Source organism: Ascaphus truei, unplaced genomic scaffold, assembly GCF_040206685.1.
Source record: "Ascaphus truei isolate aAscTru1 unplaced genomic scaffold, aAscTru1.hap1 HAP1_SCAFFOLD_983, whole genome shotgun sequence".
Classification (NCBI taxonomy): domain Eukaryota; kingdom Metazoa; phylum Chordata; class Amphibia; order Anura; family Ascaphidae; genus Ascaphus; species Ascaphus truei.
The window spans coordinates 10,001-31,969 of NW_027457323.1; the positions used below are offsets into that span (position 1 = coordinate 10,001).

Genomic DNA, 21,969 nt, shown 5'->3' on the forward strand with positions numbered 1-21,969 from the left:
GTGGGTCTCTGCAGCGTGGCTGCTCTCTGGGAGTGCTGTGTGGGTCTCTGCAGCGTGGCTGCTCTCTGGGAGTGCTGTGTGGGTCTCGGCAGCGTGGCTGCTCTCTGGGAGTGCTGTGTGGGTCTCTGCAGCGTGGCTGCTCTCTGGGAGTGCTGTGTGGGTCTCGGCAGCGTGGCTGCTCTCTGGGAGTGCTGTGTGGGTCTCTGCAGCGTGGCTGCTCTCAGGGAGTGCTGTGTGGGTCTCGGCAGCGTGGCTGCTCTCTGGGAGTGCTGTGTGGGTCTCGGCAGCGTGGCTGCTCTCTGGGAGTGCTGTGTGGGTCTCGGCAGCGTGGCTGCTCTCTGGGAGTGCTGTGTGGGTCTCGGCAGGGTGGCTGCTCTCTGGGAGTGCTGTGTGGGTCTCGGCAGCGTGGCTGCTCTCAGGGCGTGCTGTGTGGGTCTCTGCAGCGTGGCTGCTCTCTGGGAGTGCTGTGTGGGTCTCGGCAGCGTGGCTGCTCTCTGGGAGTGCTGTGTGGGTCTCGGCAGCGTGGCTGCTCTCAGGGAGTGCTGTGTGGGTCTCGGCAGCGTGGCTGCTCTCAGGGAGTGCTGTGTGGGTCTCGGCAGCGTGGCTGCTCTCAGGGAGTGCTGTGTGGGTCTCGGCAGCGTGGCTGCTCTCTGGGAGTGCTGTGTGGGTCTCGGCAGCGTGGCTGCTCTCAGGGAGTGCTGTGTGGGTCTCGGCAGCGTGGCTGCTCTCTGGGAGTGCTGTGTGGGTCTCGGCAGCGTGGCTGCTCTCAGGGCGTGCTGTGTGGGTCTCGGCAGCGTGGCTGCTCTCTGGGAGTGCTGTGTGGGTCTCGGCAGCGTGGCTGCTCTCTGGGAGTGCTGTGTGGGTCTCGGCAGCGTGGCTGCTCTCTGGGAGTGCTGTGTGGGTCTCTGCAGCGTGGCTGCTCTCTGGGAGTGCTGTGTGGGTCTCTGCAGCGTGGCTGCTCTCTGGGAGTGCTGTGTGGGTCTCGGCAGCGTGGCTGCTCTCAGGGAGTGCTGTGTGGGTCTCGGCAGCGTGGCTGCTCTCTGGGAGTGCTGTGCGGGTCTCGGCAGCGTGGCTGCTCTCGGAGTGCTGTGTGGGTCTCGGCAGCGTGGCTGCTCTCTGGGAGTGCTGTGTGGGTCTCGGCAGCGTGGCTGCTCTCTGGGAGTGCTGTGTGGGTCTCGGCAGCGTGGCTGCTCTCAGGGAGTGCTGTGTGGGTCTCGGCAGCGTGGCTGCTCTCTGGGAGTGCTGTGTGGGTCTCGGCAGCGTGGCTGCTCTCTGGGAGTGCTGTGTGGGTCTCGGCAGCGTGGCTGCTCTCTGTGCCCGATATTCACCACCCTACTCCTGTTTTCCTGCAGGTGGGAACGGTTACATCAACGATTACCCCCTGGGCCGCTTCCTGCGTGACGCCAAACTCTACGAGATAGGGGCGGGTACCAGCGAGGTCCGGCGACTCATCATAGGCCGGGCCTTCAACGACCTTTACAAATAGCCCGGCGCTCCAGCGAGACGCCGCGTGGCCTCCCAGCCGTCCTGGGAGGGGAGATCGTCCGACACTCCGCGGGTTTCTCAAACGGTCATCGCAAATCACATCGTGCGTTTCCTGGCAACGAATCTCGCCGCGGGTTCATTTTATCCCCTCTGCTGCTAGACTGGGACGCAGTGCGGCGACGAGCTAGGGATTGTGGGAAAGCAGGAAATGGTGCGTCACTCCTGGTGTAGTTCTTGTAAGCTGGTCCCACCTCACTCGTGTCGTAAGAGGGGCTCGCGCACAGGGACCCCCAAGGTGCGCAGACGCTAGTAACTGATAATATACTGTGGCCCTCACGTCAATGTGTGTTTGAAGCTTAAATGCAAGTTCAATCATGGGAAATGTGGCCGGGTCGTGGGACGAGCCACTGGAGTATTCATAACGAGAGTCTGGGGGAGAAGCACGTGGCACCTGGTGTGGGAGGGGGGGGGGTGTCCTAGGAATCTATTTGGAGGTGTTAAAGCAGCAATACAGGCAGTACCGGTGCCCCTGTGAGGTTTAAATGTCCCGGCACGCTGGCCAATAGGAAGTCGCAACGGATGACATCACATCTTCATATTGGCGAGCGTGACACGGGACGATTTAATACTGCCATTATGTTAGGGACACAGGTGCCGGCTCAGCGAGGGGAGGCTGCATCTGGTCATGTATTGGGGTCTGGAGAAACAGAATGTGATTTAACTGTCTTTGTATTAAATCATTTCAGAATGGTTTCCTATAAGTGCCTTCTCTCTCGTTTCTGTGCGCTGCCTTCACAGAATGTGTCTTACATATAGTATACGTACATACGGATACCTGCATGTGCTGCACGTGCAATGTTCCAGGCGGATGTCCCTGATTCGCCTCGGGGGCGGGAACTCCTTGTGCCTGGAAATTAAAAACAAAAATCATGACATATACTGTAAGACAGGGGTGGGGAACCTTTTTTCTGCCAAGGGCCATTTTGATATTTATAAAACCATTCGGGGGCCATCCAAAATTATCAACTTAAAAATTAGCCTGCTGTATTTGGTGAAACATTTAATGAACTCACCACTAATGTGATGGGGGAGGGAAATCAGACTCTCAGACCCACTCACAGACTCTCAGACCCACTCACAGACTCTCAGACCCACTCTCTCTCTCTCAGGCTCTCAGACCCACTCTCTCTCTCTCAGGCTCTCAGACCCACTCTCTCTCTCTCTCAGGCTCTCAGACCCACTCTCTCTCTCTCAGGCTCTCAGACCCACTCTCTCTCTCTCAGGCTCTCAGACCCACTCTCTCTCTCTCAGGCTCTCAGACCCACTCTCTCTCTCTCAGGCTCTCAGACCCACTCTCTCTCTCTCAGGCTCTCAGACCCACTCTCTCTCTCTCAGGCTCTCAGACCCACTCTCTCTCTCTCAGGCTCTCAGACCCACTCTCTCAGGCTCTCAGACCCACTCTCTCTGGCTCTCAGACCCACTCTCTCAGGCTCTCAGACCCACTCTCTCAGGCTCTCAGACCCACTCTCTCAGGCTCTCAGACCCACTCTCTCGGGCTCTCAGACCCACTCTCTCAGGCTCTCAGACCCACTCTCTCAGGCTCTCAGACCCACTCTCTCAGGCTCTCAGACCCACTCTCTCAGGCTCTCAGACCCACTCTCTCAGGCTCTCAGACCCACTCTCTCAGGCTCTCAGACCCACTCTCTCAGGCTCTCAGACCCACTCTCTCAGGCTCTCAGACCCACTCTCTCAGGCTCTCAGACCCACTCTCTCAGGCTCTCAGACCCACTCTCTCAGGCTCTCAGACCCACTCTCTCTCTCTCTCAGACCCACTCTCTCTCTCTCTCAGACCCACTCTCTCTCTCAGACCCACTCTCTCTCTCTCTCTCAGACCCACTCTCTCTCTCAGACCCACTCTCTCTCTCTCTCAGACCCACTCTCTCTCTCTCTCTCTCAGACCCACTCTCTCTCTCTCAGACCCACTCTCTCTCTCTCTCAGACCCACTCTCTCTCTCTCAGACCCACTCTCTCTCTCTCTCAGACCCACTCTCTCTCTCTCTCTCAGACCCACTCTCTCTCTCTCTCTCAGACCCACTCTCTCTCTCAGTCTCTCAGACCCACTCTCTCTCTCAGTCTCTCAGACCCACTCTCTCTCTCAGTCTCTCAGACCCACTCTCTCTCTCAGTCTCTCAGACCCACTCTCTCTCTCAGTCTCTCAGACCCACTCTCTCTCTCAGTCTCTCAGACCCACTCTCTCTCTCAGTCTCTCAGACACACACAGGGGGAGGGAAATCTGATCGGGGGGGATCGGAGCAGATGCCGTCCGCAACTGCTGCTCGGTGTGGGGAGGAGGGCCGTGTAAGTGCGCAAGGGGGGGGGGGAATCTAAGCAGGGGGGATCGGAGCAGGTGCCCTCCGCAACTGCTACCCGGTGTGGGGAGGAGGGCCGTGTAAGTGCACGGGGGGGTGGGGAGCAGGTACCCTCCACAACTGCTGCCTGGTGTGGGGAGGAGAAGGAGAGGCGGTAGTGAGGTGTCTCTCCCACTGCAGACTCGTTCTTCTATCCCCCAAGCCTCTTATACCCCCCATCCCCCACTCCTCTTATACCCCCTTCCCCCCCACCCCCCCACTCCTCTTATACCCTCTCCCCCCAGGAGCGCTGCTTACCTGCGCCGCCCTGGTGATACTCAGGTCATTAATCATCTCAGGCAGCTGCTGCTACACACACTGACAGTGACACACACACACACTGACAGTGACACACACACACACTGACAGTGACACACACACACACAAACAGTGACACACACAGTGACAGTGACACACACACACACAGTGACAGTGACACACACACAGACAGTGACACATACACACAGAGACGGTGACACATACACACAGAGACGGTGACACATACACACAGAGACGGTGACACATACACACAGAGACGGTGACACATACACACAGAGACGGTGACACATACACACAGAGACGGTGACACATACACACAGAGACGGTGACACATACACACAGAGACGGTGACACATACACACAGAGACGGTGACACATACACACAGAGACGGTGACACATACACACAGACGGTGACACATACACACAGACGGTGACACATACACACAGAGACGGTGACACATACACACAGAGACAGAGACACATACACACAGAGACGGTGACACATACACACAGAGACGGTGACACATACACACAGACGGTGACACATACACACAGAGACGGTGACACATACACACAGAGACAGAGACACATACACACAGAGACAGTGACACACACACACACAGAGACAGTGACACACACACACAGTGACATTGACACACAGTGACAGAGACAGACACACACACACACACACACACACACACACACTGACAGTGACACACACACAGTGACAGTGACACACACACACAGTGACAGTCACACACACACACAGAGACAGTGACACATACACACAGAGACAGTGACACATACACACAGAGACAGTGACACATACACACAGAGACAGTGACACATACACACAGAGACAGTGACACATACACACACAGAGACAGTGACACATACACACACAGAGACAGTGACACATACACACACAGAGACAGTGACACACACACACACACACAGTGACACACACACACACACACAGTGACATTGACACACAGTGACAGAGACAGACACACACACAGTGATACACACACACACACAATAAGCCCACCTCTGCAAACACACAAAAATAATGACCCGCGGGCCGGATCTAATGACTTACCCGCGGGCCGGATCTAATGACTTACCCGGGGGCCGGATCTAATGACTTACCCGGGGGCCGGATCTAATGACTTACCCGCGGGCCGGATCTAATGACTTACCCGCGGGCCGGATCTAATGACTTACCCGGGGGCCGGATCTAATGACTTACCCGGGGGCCGGATCTAATGACTTACCCGCGGGCCGGATCTAATGACTTACCCGCGGGCCGGACCTTCCCCACCCCTGCTGTAAGAAATGACAGCATTTAAATACCAGCACAATACCAAATTCAGTTTAGCGTTTCAATACAATACGGTTCTGTTTTTCTGTTTAAGCCATTGATATCTCACACTCGCGCTGATGCACACTCACTCGTGCTGATGCACACTCACTCGCGCTGATGCACACTCACTCGCGCTGATGCACACTCACTCGCGCTGATGCACACTCACTCGTGCTGATGCACACTCGCGCTGATGCACACTCACTCACGCTGATGCACACTCGCGCTGATGCACACTCACTCGTGCTGATGCACACTCGCGCTGATGCACACTCACTCGCGCTGATGCACACTCACGCTGATGCACACTCACTCGCGCTGATGCACACTTGCGCTGATGCACACTCGCGCTGATGCACACTCACTCTCGCTGATGCACACTTGCGCTGATGCACACTCGCGCTGATGCACACTCGCGCTGATGCACACTCACTTGCGCTGATGCACACTCGCGCTGATGCACCCTCACGCTGATTAATAGAATATCGGGGACAGTTCCTTCAATAGCATAAAAGAAAACGTCTAACGTTTGTCGTTATACCGGTCTGTGTGTCTGGTGCCCTCTGACCCCGCTCATGTTATACATCTATGGAAACACGAGTTTCGGGGGAAGGGGATTTGTCAGATTTTTTAATATCACAAATGTCACCAAAACCGTTTCCACTCTCCACTCTCCCCAGGTCACAAGCATGTTCTATAGGTTACAGCAGGGGTGTGCAATCCTTGGGGGGGAGGGAAGGGGGCGTGGTGCTTACAGAAGCCTCTGCGCTCTTCTCCACAACATTTAAATAAAATGCCGGGGGAACGCGCCTGGCGTCTGTATGTCTCTGAGGCCTCGTGCAGGGTGCAGGCTTCGGAGGGAGGGCGTGCTGACGTGCGTGCGGCCGTATGATACAATGTATTTAAATTGAATACTGGTTGTCAGGGTAGCAGCTGCCCTGTCTCCGAAGCCCGGAGTTGACGCTGGCTACAGTTTAAATAAACAAAAAATTCGTTTTTTGAAGCTGCAGCAGCGTCACTGGGACCTCGGCAGCCAATGAAATCATTCTTGAGAATGATTTCAAGACAGCAACTTGGATCTCTAAGTTGCCGTCTGTAGCCCCGCCCCCTCCCCCTCTGTAGCCCCGCCCCCTCCCCGCCTCCTCAACTCCTGAAAAAGTCTGCTGGGAGGATGTGCACACATCGCCCAGCAGACTGCCGCCCTCCCGAACGCCCGCCCTCCAACTCCTGCCTCTGGCACCCTGAGCGAGGCCTTACCTGCTCTCCAGTGGCTTCTGGCGACGTGTCAGCATGGCAAAGCAGTCACATGACGTTGCCAATGAAAGGTAAGGGGGGGGGGGGCAGGGGTCGCAAACAAAAAAGTTTGCGCATCCCTGGGTTAGAGGCATATAGGTTACACCAGGGGAGTGCAATCTGCGCCCCCTGCCTGCTTCCCTTACTGCTCGCGCCACCCCCCCTACCGTGTCGGCGTCAAGTGAGGCAGCGGGGTCACATTGCCGAAGACGAGGTAAGTGAAGTCGCCTCACGTGAGCCCCCGGCGTTACTTGAAATGAATCTGCAGCCGCCGCGCACCCCTGGGTTACCGGAATGTTCCGTAGGACCCGGCAGCTGATTGACACTAACCTTTTAAAATAACGTTTTAAACTTTGAACATGTCCATGGTCAATAAATACTTTGCAGGGCTTTTACAACCAGTGCTAGTCCCTGTACTGGTCCTAGAAAGAGTAACATACTTTGCAGGTTGTGGTACCTTTTTATTGGACCAACATATCAATCATACGAGGTTTTCTTGTGAATAAGCGTTCTGTGCTGCAGCGGTGACATCCTCCGAATTGTTCCAACCTTTTGTCAAACGCTCCTTAACCGCCAAAAAACATCAGTCACCACATTGTTATCTTGGCTCTGTTCTCACAAAACCACCGTAACGGCGAAGCTTGCACCCAGTGTTCCCCGCGCAAAGTGATGCATATTAATTCATCACAACATACAAAGGGGACGTTTTCTCTTAAATTGGGTTGAAGATTTCTAAGGAAGCCAAATATGTGAGGCTGTTAAAAAATAAAAATTATTGATCCGTTAAGTTGAACTGTCTTTTTAATCACTTAAGTTGTATACAGGCCATATGACCGAGATTTGAACCACTTAAGTTGCATGTCTCCGGGCGCTGCTACATAATATGTTCAGGGCCGCCAACAGAAATCATGGGGCCCAGGACAAATGAAAGGAGCAGCCCCCCCCAACCCATAGTGCACCCCTTCCCCCCCCAACCCATAGTGCGCCCCCCGAACTCATAGCGCCCCTACCCCACCCCCCCCCCCCCCGAACCCATAGTGCACCTACCACCTACTTAACTGTTTTCTTGTTATTGTTAATACGGAAAAAACATTACAATGCAACCTGTTTATTTTAATATTTTCAACAAAAGACAAAGATGCCCAATGCTACATCCAATGTGACACAAGGCCTGGGGGTTTCAGTATGGGTATTGGGGGTGAGGGGGTTAAGTATGAGTCTTGGGGGTGAGGGGGTTAAGTATGGGCCTTGGGGAGGGGTAAGTATGGGCCTTGGGGAGGGGTAAGTATGGGCCTTGGGGAGGGGTAAGTATGGGTGACACTGCCTGCGTGGGTGACTGACCTTGACCGGGTGGGTGCTGCTTCCCTGCCCACCAGACGCTTCGTCCATTGTTTTTGCGTCGATTCCCTCCGCCTGCCCCCGATCCCCGCTGCTGCTGCTCGGGGTGGGAGGTAGGCGGGGGTGGGGGGGGGGGGCATGGGAGGTAGGCTGAGGTGGGGTAAGACTTGTGGGCTAATTCCTGCGGTAGCATTGCCCCTGGTCCCCGCGGCTGGCGCGAGGGGAGCTGGGTTGGCGGGAGCGGGCTCGCCACGGCGCTTCCCCTCCGTCCCACGTTGGGAGCGGGGGGAGTGGGCCCGCAGGCAGCAGGCCGGACACCCTGCTTCCCTGCGCGCCGAGACCTCTGCGCATGCGCACGGGGATCGGTGGCATTTTTTTTTATGAAACGGGCATGGCCGCGCATGGGGACCAGGATGCCAACCCTGGCACACCCGCCCTGAATATGTTTATAATAATGTTGTCATAATTGCGCTGAGCAGATTCAATGAAGCTCCCTCCTGTGGCCAGCAGAGGGCAGCAAAATACCTTCTTAAAGGAGTACAGCAAATAAAAATATTATTTGTGCATTCGCGTCTCCCAGGTCTGCACCCCATGTATCCCCATTATCGCTTTGCATACACTGCTTCTGCGGCAGTCAGGGATTCTGGGTAATGATAGGCAAATGAGCAGTGTGTCACTCTACTGCTCATCCATATAACAGAGTTACTGTAGGTACGGTGTCTCTGGAGCTGAAATGAATGGGGATCTCCTCCACTGTCCCCCTGCTCCACCCCGGTGTTAAATAACCATCGCTCAAATAATCGCCAGCTTGGGCTGCCTCTTTAAACAAAAAATAAACTAGTAAGTGGGCGATTGCCGTGCCATTAATAAATGAAAGTAGTGACAGTGTGATCTCCTTCCTACCGCCTCTGTACATTCTTCCTACCCACCAATTAGATTGTAAGTCTTTATTACATTGTGAATTATCTAACTACCATCAGTGAGTTTTCACTTTATTGTCACCCATTGTGCATAGCACATTGGTATATATCTTTGCATGGGTAGTTCTCTGTCACCTGTATTTACTTTACAGGCTTTTTAACCTTGTCATTGCTGAACTAGGTGGTTGACTATTCAGTCCTTTATTGTTCATCTCTGCTAATTAGCAGTTAGGTGGGTACTCCACCTCTACCCCTAGATCTCAGTTTAAGTATTGTATATATTTTTGTCTGTTTTTTGTATTTTGTCACCACAGTCAGTTGTCCATTCTTTCAACAATTTTGACATTTATTTTAAATATACTATTAAAGCATTTTAATTTTAAATCTATCACCAATTCATATTTGCATACAACGAGTGCTGCCCACAGGGTGTCTTTTGTTTATTTGTTACAATAGATTGTAAGCTCTTCAGGGCAGGGACTCCTTTTCCTAAGTGTCACTTTTATGTCTGAAGCGCTTATTCCCATTATGTATTATTTATATTACTTGTTATTTATATGATTGTACTGTGTATTACTGCTGTGACGCGCTATGTGCATTAATGCCGCTATATAAATAAAGATATAAATACCTACATACATTTCAGGAGAAACTAATCAAACACGGCGCCAAGTTGTTTTATTTTTGTTTTTGTTTTTTGCCATTTCTGACATTTTGAACCGAAAAGGAGGGAAGGGCGGAGATCAAAAAACTGTTTGACTTAACCCCTTGATACACACAGAAAAAACCCGCACAGCTTATGCTAACCACAGTGAGGTGCTGACTGGATGGGGACTGATTATATCATATGAGAGAAAAAAGGACCCAGTCTTCCAGCACTCTGTCACAACAAATGTAGAATTGTAAATTTAAAATACTTTATTAATAACCAAGAATAAAAAATTGGGTGTTAAAACGTAATTAAACGGTGTATTATAACAGCACTTGACTGTATCCTTCATAACCCATCCGAGGTAAGGTGGGTAGATATAGTGATAAGATCCCTTATAGATGTTCGGGATCAAGGCGCTATCTGTTATAGCTTCCTAAAAGATATAGGAGATGGGTCTATTGGAGCTCACTTAGAGGTTGATCTCAGTATTGGTGTATCAGTGCATGTGTTACGCACTCAAATGATATACCAATAATGTAAGCGTTTTATGGCATAGTAAGCGACAGGTTAGACCATATCTGCCCCCGCTTGAAATAGCGCTGCTCGCTTGATAATCTCGCTAACATTAAAGGTGCTAGGTCTATGGTGGAATCATATTGTGCCCACAAATGAAAAGCGCAGGCTAATAAGCAAACAAAGGTAAGGTATAATTCCGTTGGCATTAATCAGGTGTGTATTTGATATACCATGGACACCTATACTGCAGGAAAGTAATTGATGCAGACCACCATATGTGCTGCTGATATGTCGTAGGATTTATGGGTGTGCTCTTAATCCACAGGGCTCACCTATATTATCAGTTGAGTATGGCTGCATCAATATTGAGCTTAATGGTACAATATGATTACCAGTCATACATTAGCCATACTGTTTAAAGCCACATAAATACACCTAGTGCACATTCATAGTCACTGATCCCAGGGCTGGGTGATATGGTGCATAAAGGAGGCGGCTAATGTTAAAGCAACCTCCACTGTATTTGTGGTGGCTAGAGCTGGTATCAACGCTGTTAACTGCTCAAAAGTAAGTCTGCCAGTATCCGGTGAGTACACTGACAAAATGCCAACAGTGTCAACCGGTAGGTAAAGCGGGTGTATGTGGGGTTGCTGATGGGATGAAAAACACACTGTAAGGCATTTTTTCTCTCCTGCACACGCGGGAAACCTGTTGATTTGAACATAACAGCTGATGGATATTGATCCGCGTTGTTAGACTTGCGGTTTCCCCCGGCGTGTATGTTTACCGAGGATCGCGCTGTGTCATTGTACCGCGGGATCCTACTACCTCACAGGGTCTATTCACTCACAGACAGGCAGGTCCTCGAGCATATCAGCGCTGATATAACCAAGATCAGCGCTGATATAGGGGACCATGCGATTCACAGATAGACCGCGCCCCCCCACAAACTGGTATTAGGTATTTATCTGTCATCAAGGGTAAATAAGGGGGGTGGGGTGATCTTACAGTGTGTTTTTCATCCCATCAGCAACCCCACATACACCCGCTTTACCTACCGGTTGACACTGTTGGCATTTTGTCAGTGTACTCACCGGATACTGGCAGACTTACTTTTGAGCAGTTAACAGCGTTGATACCAGCTCTAGCCACCACAAATACAGTGGAGGTTGCTTTAACATTAGCCGCCTCCTTTATGCACCATATCACCCAGCCCTGGGATCAGTGACTATGAATGTGCACTAGGTGTATTTATGTGGCTTTAAACAGTATGGCTAATGTATGACTGGTAATCACATTGTACCATTAAGCTCAATATTGATGCAGCCATACTCAACTGATAATATAGGTGAGCCCTGTGGATTAAGAGCACACCCATAAATCCTACGACATATCAGCAGCACATATGGTGGTCTGCATCAATTACTTTCCTGCAGTATAGGTGTCCATGGTATATCAAATACACACCTGATTAATGCCAACGGAATTATACCTTACCTTTGTTTGCTTATTAGCCTGCGCTTTTCATTTGTGGGCACAATATGATTCCACCATAGACCTAGCACCTTTAATGTTAGCGAGATTATCAAGCGAGCAGCGCTATTTCAAGCGGGGGCAGATATGGTCTAACCTGTCGCTTACTATGCCATAGAACGCTTACATTATTGGTATATCATTTGAGTGCGTAACACATGCACTGATACACCAATACTGAGATCAACCTCTAAGTGAGCTCCAATAGACCCATCTCCTATATCTTTTAGGAAGCTATAACAGATAGCGCCTTGATCCCGAACATCTATAAGGGATCTTATCACTATATCTACCCACCTTACCTCGGATGGGTTATGAAGGATACAGTCAAGTGCTGTTATAATACACCATTTAATTACGTTTTAACACCCAATTTTTTATTCTTGGTTATTAATAAAGTATTTTAAATTTACAATTCTACATTTGTTGTGACAGAGTGCTGGAAGACTGGGTCCTTTTTTCTCTCATATGATATGACTTAACCCCTTCATTGCCAGAGGGGCTTAAAAAGCCACAGTAAATCATTTTCAATGGAATAAAAAGCAGTGCTGACCTCATCACAGCGCCACCGCGTCACCTTAGTCCCTTTTTATCAATCACGTAAATGTGGGTTTAAACATATTACTCAACGGCATTATTTTAAAAATGTAACATTTTAACGTTTCATTTCCCTTTTTAAATAAAACTTTTTTTTTTTCTTTACAAGCTCTCTCCCTGTTTTTAATAATAATAATAATAATAATAATAAGTTTATATAGCGCTTCTCTCCCAATGGGACTCAAGCCTTCACAGTTACAAAAAGGGAAAAATAAAACATTTAAGGTTATAAAAGAGACCGAACACAAGGAAAGATACAATACAGGTGTAGCCAACTCCAGTCTTCAAGGGCCACCAACAGGTCAGGTGTTCAGGATGTCCCTGCTTCAACACAGGTGATGCAGTCTTCGACTGAGCCACTGATTGATAAGGTGACCATTTGTCCCCCTTTTGCCGGGACAGTCCCATTTTTTTTGTGACCTGTCCCGGTTCCCTGTGTGTCCCGGATTTGTCCCGGGTTTTGGCCCCGGTCCCGGTATGCGGCGGCGGTGAGGAGGAGGCCGTGCGAGAGCAGGTAAGTTTTTTTCCATGTTGAATGAATGGTTGCCGGGGGGCGGGACTTAGAATGCTGAGCCTGTAGAATGAATGAATGGTTGCCGGGGGCAGGGCTTAGAATGCTGAGCCTGTACAATGAATGAATGGTTGCCGGGGGCGGGACTTAGAATGCTGGCCGGGCCGCAGGGGATTGGCTGCAGGTCAGAGGGTGCCGGGGGCGGGTGTGTTTGACAAGCCCCTACACATGAGGTGGGGGGTAAGTGATGCGGTCAGTAGAGTGATTAACCCTAAGGTTCAAGAATCGGTGACTATACCACAGGTGCATGCGGTATATCCCTCATAGCAGCAAACACTATATCTACAACAGGCTGCACAGGTGATGAATAATAACAACTGTTAGATGTCAAAAGGCAACGATTGACTGCAGAAATTCCACAAGTGAATTAGGCAGCACCTTACCGAAAGACTGAGTCAGGATGAAGTGATGGCAAATGCCAAAACCAAAAAAGTCCATAGATGGGTGTCAAGGTTGTAAATTGCTGCCCCTGTATAAGATAACCCGTCCTCTGCAGAGAACATCATCAGCAGAAGAAAAAGAAAGGAGGGCGCAAAAAGTAACGAGAACACAACCTTTATAGCAGCGCTGCAGTAACATGCACTGGGATACACAGAGGTATAAAACCAGCGCTGCAGTAACATGCACTGGGATACACAGAGGTATAAAACCAGCGCTGCAGTAACATGCACTGGGATACACAGAGGTATAAAACCAGCGCTGCAGTAACATGCACTGGGATACACAGAGGTATAAAACCAGCGCTGCAGTAACACGCGCTGGGATACACAGAGGTATAAAACCAGTGCTGCAGTAACATGCGCTGGGATACACAGAGGTATAAAACCAGCGCTGCAGTAACATGCACTGGGATACACAGAGGTATAAAACCAGCGCTGCAGTAACATGCACTGGGATACACAGAGGTATAAAACCAGCGCTGCAGTAACATGCACTGGGATACACAGAGGTATAAAACCAGCGCTGCAGTAACATGCACTGGGATACACAGAGGTATAAAACCAGCGCTGCAGTAACACGCACTGGGATACACAGAGGTATAAAACCAGCGCTGCAGTAACATGCACTGAGATACACACGGGTATAAAACCAGTGCTGCAGTAACATGCACTGGGATACACAGAGGTATAAAACCAGCGCTGCAGTAACACGCGCTGGGATACACAGAGGTATAAAACCAGTGCTGCAGTAACATGCGCTGGGATACACAGAGGTATAAAACCAGCGCTGCAGTAACATGCACTGGGATACACAGAGGTATAAAACCAGCGCTGCAGTAACATGCACTGGGATACACAGAGGTATAAAACCAGCGCTGCAGTAACATGCACTGGGATACACAGAGGTATAAAACCAGCGCTGCAGTAACATGCACTGGGATACACAGAGGTATAAAACCAGCGCTGCAGTAACATGCACTGGGATACACAGAGGTATAAAACCAGCGCTGCAGTAACATGCACTGGGATACACACGGGTATAAAACCAGTGCTGCAGTAACATGCGCTGGGATACACAGAGGTATAAAACCAGCGCTGCAGTAACATGCACTGGGATACACACGGGTATAAAACCAGTGCTGCAGTAACATGCGCTGGGATACACAGAGGTATAAAACCAGCGCTGCAGTACCACGCACTGGGATACACAGAGGTATAAAACCAGCGCTGCAGTAACATGCACTGGGATACACACGGGTATAAAACCAGTGCTGCAGTAACATGCGCTGGGATACACAGAGGTATAAAACCAGTGCTGCAGTAACATGCACTGGGATACACACGGGTATAAAACCAGTGCTGCAGTAACATGCGCTGGGATACACAGAGGTATAAAACCAGCGCTGCAGTAACATGCACTGGGATACACAGAGGTATAAAACCAGCGCTGCAGTAACATGCACTGGGATACACAGAGGTATAAAACCAGCGCTGCAGTAACATGCACTGGGATACACAGAGGTATAAAACCAGCGCTGCAGTAACATGCACTGGGATACACAGAGGTATAAAACCAGCGCTGCAGTAACACGCGCTGGGATACACAGAGGTATAAAACCAGTGCTGCAGTAACATGCGCTGGGATACACAGAGGTATAAAACCAGCGCTGCAGTAACATGCACTGGGATACACAGAGGTATAAAACCAGCGCTGCAGTAACATGCACTGGGATACACAGAGGTATAAAACCAGCGCTGCAGTAACATGCACTGGGATACACAGAGGTATAAAACCAGCGCTGCAGTAACATGCACTGGGATACACAGAGGTATAAAACCAGCGCTGCAGTAACACGCACTGGGATACACAGAGGTATAAAACCAGCGCTGCAGTAACATGCACTGAGATACACACGGGTATAAAACCAGTGCTGCAGTAACATGCACTGGGATACACAGAGGTATAAAACCAGCGCTGCAGTAACACGCGCTGGGATACACAGAGGTATAAAACCAGTGCTGCAGTAACATGCGCTGGGATACACAGAGGTATAAAACCAGCGCTGCAGTAACATGCACTGGGATACACAGAGGTATAAAACCAGCGCTGCAGTAACATGCACTGGGATACACAGAGGTATAAAACCAGCGCTGCAGTAACATGCACTGGGATACACAGAGGTATAAAACCAGCGCTGCAGTAACATGCACTGGGATACACAGAGGTATAAAACCAGCGCTGCAGTAACATGCACTGGGATACACAGAGGTATAAAACCAGCGCTGCAGTAACATGCACTGGGATACACACGGGTATAAAACCAGTGCTGCAGTAACATGCGCTGGGATACACAGAGGTATAAAACCAGCGCTGCAGTAACATGCACTGGGATACACACGGGTATAAAACCAGTGCTGCAGTAACATGCGCTGGGATACACAGAGGTATAAAACCAGCGCTGCAGTACCACGCACTGGGATACACAGAGGTATAAAACCAGCGCTGCAGTAACATGCACTGGGATACACACGGGTATAAAACCAGTGCTGCAGTAACATGCGCTGGGATACACAGAGGTATAAAACCAGTGCTGCAGTAACATGCACTGGGATACACACGGGTATAAAACCAGTGCTGCAGTAACATGCGCTGGGATACACAGAGGTATAAAACCAGCGCTGCAGTAACATGCACTGGGATACACAGAGGTATAAAACCAGCGCTGCAGTAACATGCACTGGGATACACAGAGGTATAAAACCAGCGCTGCAGTAACATGCACTGGGATACACAGAGGTATAAAACCAGCGCTGCAGTAACATGCACTGGGATACACAGAGGTATAAAACCAGCGCTGCAGTAACATGCACTGGGATACACAGAGGTATAAAACCAGTGCTGCAGTAACATGCAATGGGATACACAGAGGTATAAAACCCGTGCTGCAGTAACATGCACTGGGATACACGGGTATAAAACCAGTGCTGCAGAAACATGCGCTGGGATACACAGAGGTATAAAACCAGCGCTGCAGTAACATGCACTGGGATACACAGGGGTATAAAATCAGCGCTGCAGTAACATGCACTGGGATACACAGAGGTATAAAGCCAGCGCTGCAGTAACATGCACTGGGATACACAGGTTTAAAACCTGCGCTGCAGTAACATGCACTGGGATACACAGAGGTATAAAACCAGCGCTGCAGTAACATGCACTGGGATACACAGAGGTATAAAACCAGCGCTGCAGTAACATGCAATGGGATACACAGAGGTATAAAACCAGCGCTGCAGTAACATGCGCTGGGATACACAGAGGTATAAAACCAGCGCTGCAGTAACACGCACTGGGATACACAGAGGTATAAAACCAGCGCTGCAGTAACACGCACTGGGATACACACGGGTATAAAACCAGTGCTGCAGTAACATGCGCTGGGATACACAGAGGTATAAAACCAGCGCTGCAGTAACACGCACTGGGATACACAGAGGTATAAAACCAGCGCTGCAGTAACATGCACTGGGATACACAGAGGTATAAAACCAGCGCTGCAGTAACATGCGCTGGGATACACAGAGGTATAAAACCAGCGCTGCAGTAACATGCACTGGGATACACAGAGGTATAAAACCAGCGCTGCAGTAACATGCACTGGGATACACAGAGGTATAAAACCAGCGCTGCAGTAACATGCACTGGGATACACACGGGTATAAAACAAGTGCTGCAGTAACATGCGCTGGGATACACAGAGGTATAAAACCAGCGCTGCAGTAACATGCACTGGGATACACAGGGGTATAAAACCAGCGCTGCAGTAACACGCGCTGGGATACACAGAGGTATAAAACCAGCGCTGCAGTAACATGCACTGGGATACACACGGGTATAAAACCAGTGCTGCAGTAACATGCGCTGGGATACACAGAGGTATAAAACCAGCGCTGCAGTAACATGCACTGGGATACACACGGGTATAAAACCAGTGCTGCAGTAACATGCGCTGGGATACACAGAGGTATAAAACCAGCGCTGCAGTAACATGCACTGGGATACACAGAGGTATAAAACCAGCGCTGCAGTAACATGCACTGGGATACACACGGGTATAAAACCAGCGCTGCAGTAACATGCACTGGGATACACAGAGGTATAAAACCAGCGCTGCAGTAACATGCACTGGGATACACAGAGGTATAAAACCAGTGCTGCAGTAACATGCACTGGGATACACAGAGGTATAAAACCCGTGCTGCAGTAACATGCACTGGGATACACGGGTATAAAACCAGTGCTGCAGTAACATGCACTGGGATACACAGAGGTATAAAACCAGCGCTGCAGTAACATGCGCTGGGATACACAGAGGTATAAAACCAGCGCTGCAGTAACATGCACTGGGATACACAGAGGTATAAAACCAGCGCTGCAGTAACATGCACTGGGATACACAGAGGTATAAAACCAGTGCTGCAGTAACATGCACTGGGATACACAGAGGTATAAAACCAGTGCTGCAGTAACATGCACTGGGATACACAGAGGTATAAAAGCAGTGCTGCAGTAACATGCACTGGGATACACGGGTATAAAACCAGCGCTGCAGTAACATGCACTGGGATACACAGAGGTATAAAACCAGCGCTGCAGTAACATGCACTGGGATACACAGAGGTATAAAACCAGCGCTGCAGTAACATGCGCTGGGATACACAGAGGTATAAATCAGCGCTCCAGTAACATGCACTGGGATACACGGAGGTATAAAACCAGTGCTGCAGTAACATGCGCTGGGATACACAGAGGTATAAAACCAGCGCTGCAGTAACATGCACTGGGATACACAGAGGTATAAAACCAGCGCTGCAGTAACATGCACTGAGATACACAGGGGTATAAAACCAGCACTGCAGTAACATGCACTGGGATACACAGAGGTATAAAACCAGCGCTGCAGTAACACGCGCTGGGATACACAGAGGTATAAAGCCAGCGCTGCAGTAACACGCGCTGGGATACACAGAGGTATAAAACCAGCGCTGCAGTAACACGCGCTGGGATACACAGAGGTATAAAACCAGCGCTGCAGTAACACGCGCTGGGATACACAGAGGTATAAAACCAGCGCTGCAGTAACACGCGCTGGGATACACAGAGGTATAAAACCAGCGCTGCAGTAACACGCGCTGGGATACACAGAGGTATAAAACCAGCGCTGCAGTAACACGCGCTGGGATACACAGAGGTATAAAACCAGCGCTGCAGTAACACGCGCTGGGATACACAGAGGTATAAAACCAGCGCTGCAGTAACACGCGCTGGGATACACAGAGGTATAAAACCAGCGCTGCAGTAACACGCGCTGGGATACACAGAGGTATAAAACCAGCGCTGCAGTAACACGCGCTGGGATACACAGAGGTATAAAACCAGCGCTGCAGTAACACGCGCTGGGATACACAGAGGTATAAAACCAGCGCTGCAGTAACACGCGCTGGGATACACAGAGGTATAAAACCAGCGCTGCAGTAACACGCGCTGGGATACACAGAGGTATAAAACCAGCGCTGCAGTAACACGCGCTGGGATACACAGGTATAAAACCAGCGCTGCAGTAACACGCGCTGGGATACACAGGGGTATAAAACCAGCGCTGCAGAAACATGCACTGGGATACACAGAGGTATAAAACCAGCGCTGCAGTAACACGCGCTGGGATACACAGAGGTATAAAACCAGCGCTGCAGTAACACGCGCTGGGATACACAGAGGTATAAAACCAGCGCTGCAGTAACACGCACTGGGATACACAGAGGTATAAAACCAGCGCTGCAGTAACACGCGCTGGGATACACAGGTATAAAACCAGCGCTGCAGTAACATGCGCTGGGATACACAGGGGTATAAAACCAGCGCTGCAGTAACATGCGCTGGGATACACAGAGGTATTAAACCAGCGCTGCAGTAACACGCGCTGGGATACACAGAGGTATAAAACCAGCGCTGCAGTAACACGCGCTGGGATACACACGGGTATAAAACAGCGCTGCAGTAACACGCGCTGGGATACACACGGGTATAAAACCAGCGCTGCAGTAACACGCGCTGGGATACACAGAGGTATAAAACCAGCGCTGCAGTAACACGCGCTGTGATACACAGAGGTATAAAACCAGCGCTGCAGTAACACGCGCTGGGATACACAGAGGTATAAAACCAGCGCTGCAGTAACACGCGCTGGGATACACAGAGGTATAAAACCAGCGCTGCAGTAACACGCGCTGGGATACACAGAGGTTTAAAACCAGCGCTGCAGTAACACGCACTGGGATACACAGAGGTATAAAACCAGCGCTGCAGTAACACGCACTGGGATACACAGGTATAAAACCAGCGCTGCAGTAACATGCGCTGGGATACACAGGGGTATAAAACCAGCGCTGCAGTAACACGCGCAGGGATACACACGGGTATAAAACAGCGCTGCAGTAACACGCGCTGGGATACACACGGGTATAAAACCAGCGCTGCAGTAACACGCGCTGTGATACACAGAGGTATAAAACCAGGGCTGCAGTAACACGCGCTGTGATACACAGAGGTATAAAACCAGCGCTGCAGTAACACGCGCTGGGATACACAGAGGTATAAAACCAGCGCTGCAGTAACACGCGCTGGGATACACAGAGGTATAAAACCAGCGCTGCAGTAACACGCGCTGGGATACACAGAGGTATAAAACCAGCGCTGCAGTAACACGCGCTGGGATACACAGAGGTATAAAACCAGCGCTGCAGTAACACGCGCTGGGATACACAGAGGTATAAAACCAGCGCTGCAGTAACACGCGCTGGGATACACAGAGGTATAAAACCAGCGCTGCAATAACACGCGCTGGGATACACAGAGGTATAAAACCAGCGCTGCAGTAACATGCGCTGGGATACACAGGTATAAAACCAGCGCTGCAGTAACATGCGCTGGGATACACAGAGGTATAAAACCAGCGCTGCAGTAACATGCACTGGGATACACACGGGTATAAAACCAGTGCTGCAGTAACATGCGCTGGGATACACAGAGGTATAAAACCAGCGCTGCAGTAACATGCACTGGGATACACAGAGGTATAAAACCAGCGCTGCAGTAACATGCACTGGGATACACACGGGTATAAAACCAGCGCTGCAGTAACATGCACTGGGATACACAGAGGTATAAAACCAGCGCTGCAGTAACATGCACTGGGATACACAGAGGTATAAAACCAGTGCTGCAGTAACATGCACTGGGATACACAGAGGTATAAAACCCGTGCTGCAGTAACATGCACTGGGATACACGGGTATAAAACCAGTGCTGCAGTAACATGCACTGGGATACACAGAGGTATAAAACCAGCGCTGCAGTAACACGCGCTGGGATACACAGAGGTATAAAACCAGCGCTGCAGTAACACGCGCTGGGATACACAGAGGTATAAAACCAGCGCTGCAGTAACACGCGCTGGGATACACAGAGGTATAAAACCAGCGCTGCAGTAACACGCGCTGGGATACACAGAGGTATAAAACCAGCGCTGCAGTAACACGCGCTGGGATACACAGAGGTATAAAACCAGCGCTGCAGTAACACGCGCTGGGATACACAGAGGTATAAAACCAGCGCTGCAGTAACACGCGCTGGGATACACAGAGGTATAAAACCAGCGCTGCAGTAACACGCGCTGGGATACACAGAGGTATAAAACCAGCGCTGCAGTAACACGCGCTGGGATACACAGAGGTATAAAACCAGCGCTGCAGTAACACGCGCTGGGATACACAGAGGTATAAAACCAGCGCTGCAGTAACACGCGCTGGGATACACAGGTATAAAACCAGCGCTGCAGTAACACGCGCTGGGATACACAGGGGTATAAAACCAGCGCTGCAGAAACACGCACTGGGATACACAGAGGTATAAAACCAGCGCTGCAGTAACACGCGCTGGGATACACAGAGGTATAAAACCAGCGCTGCAGTAACACGCGCTGGGATACACAGAGGTATAAAACCAGCGCTGCAGTAACACGCACTGGGATACACAGAGGTATAAAACCAGCGCTGCAGTAACACGCGCTGGGATACACAGGTATAAAACCAGCGCTGCAGTAACATGCGCTGGGATACACAGGGGTATAAAACCAGCGCTGCAGTAACATGCGCTGGGATACACAGAGGTATTAAACCAGCGCTGCAGTAACACGCGCTGGGATACACAGAGGTATAAAACCAGCGCTGCAGTAACACGCGCTGGGATACACACGGGTATAAAACAGCGCTGCAGTAACACGCGCTGGGATACACACGGGTATAAAACCAGCGCTGCAGTAACACGCGCTGGGATACACAGAGGTATAAAACCAGCGCTGCAGTAACACGCGCTGTGATACACAGAGGTATAAAACCAGCGCTGCAGTAACACGCGCTGGGATACACAGAGGTATAAAACCAGCGCTGCAGTAACACGCGCTGGGATACACAGAGGTATAAAACCAGCGCTGCAGTAACACGCGCTGGGATAC

The 21,969-nt window shown here is 50.5% G+C and overlaps 1 protein-coding gene across 1 annotated transcript in view; it reads left to right on the top strand.

Annotated features, from left to right (window-relative positions):
- Positions 1–2,246, top strand: part of LOC142486773 (isovaleryl-CoA dehydrogenase, mitochondrial-like) — a 9,516-nt gene extending 7,270 nt beyond the window's left edge. The window contains exon 5 of the mRNA XM_075585229.1: positions 1,353–2,246. Within this exon, the coding sequence (XP_075441344.1) occupies positions 1,353–1,486 (134 nt within the window). The 3' untranslated portion in view covers positions 1,487–2,246. The remainder of the gene's footprint in view (positions 1–1,352) is intronic.
- The last annotated feature ends 19,723 nt before the right edge of the window (positions 2,247–21,969 follow it).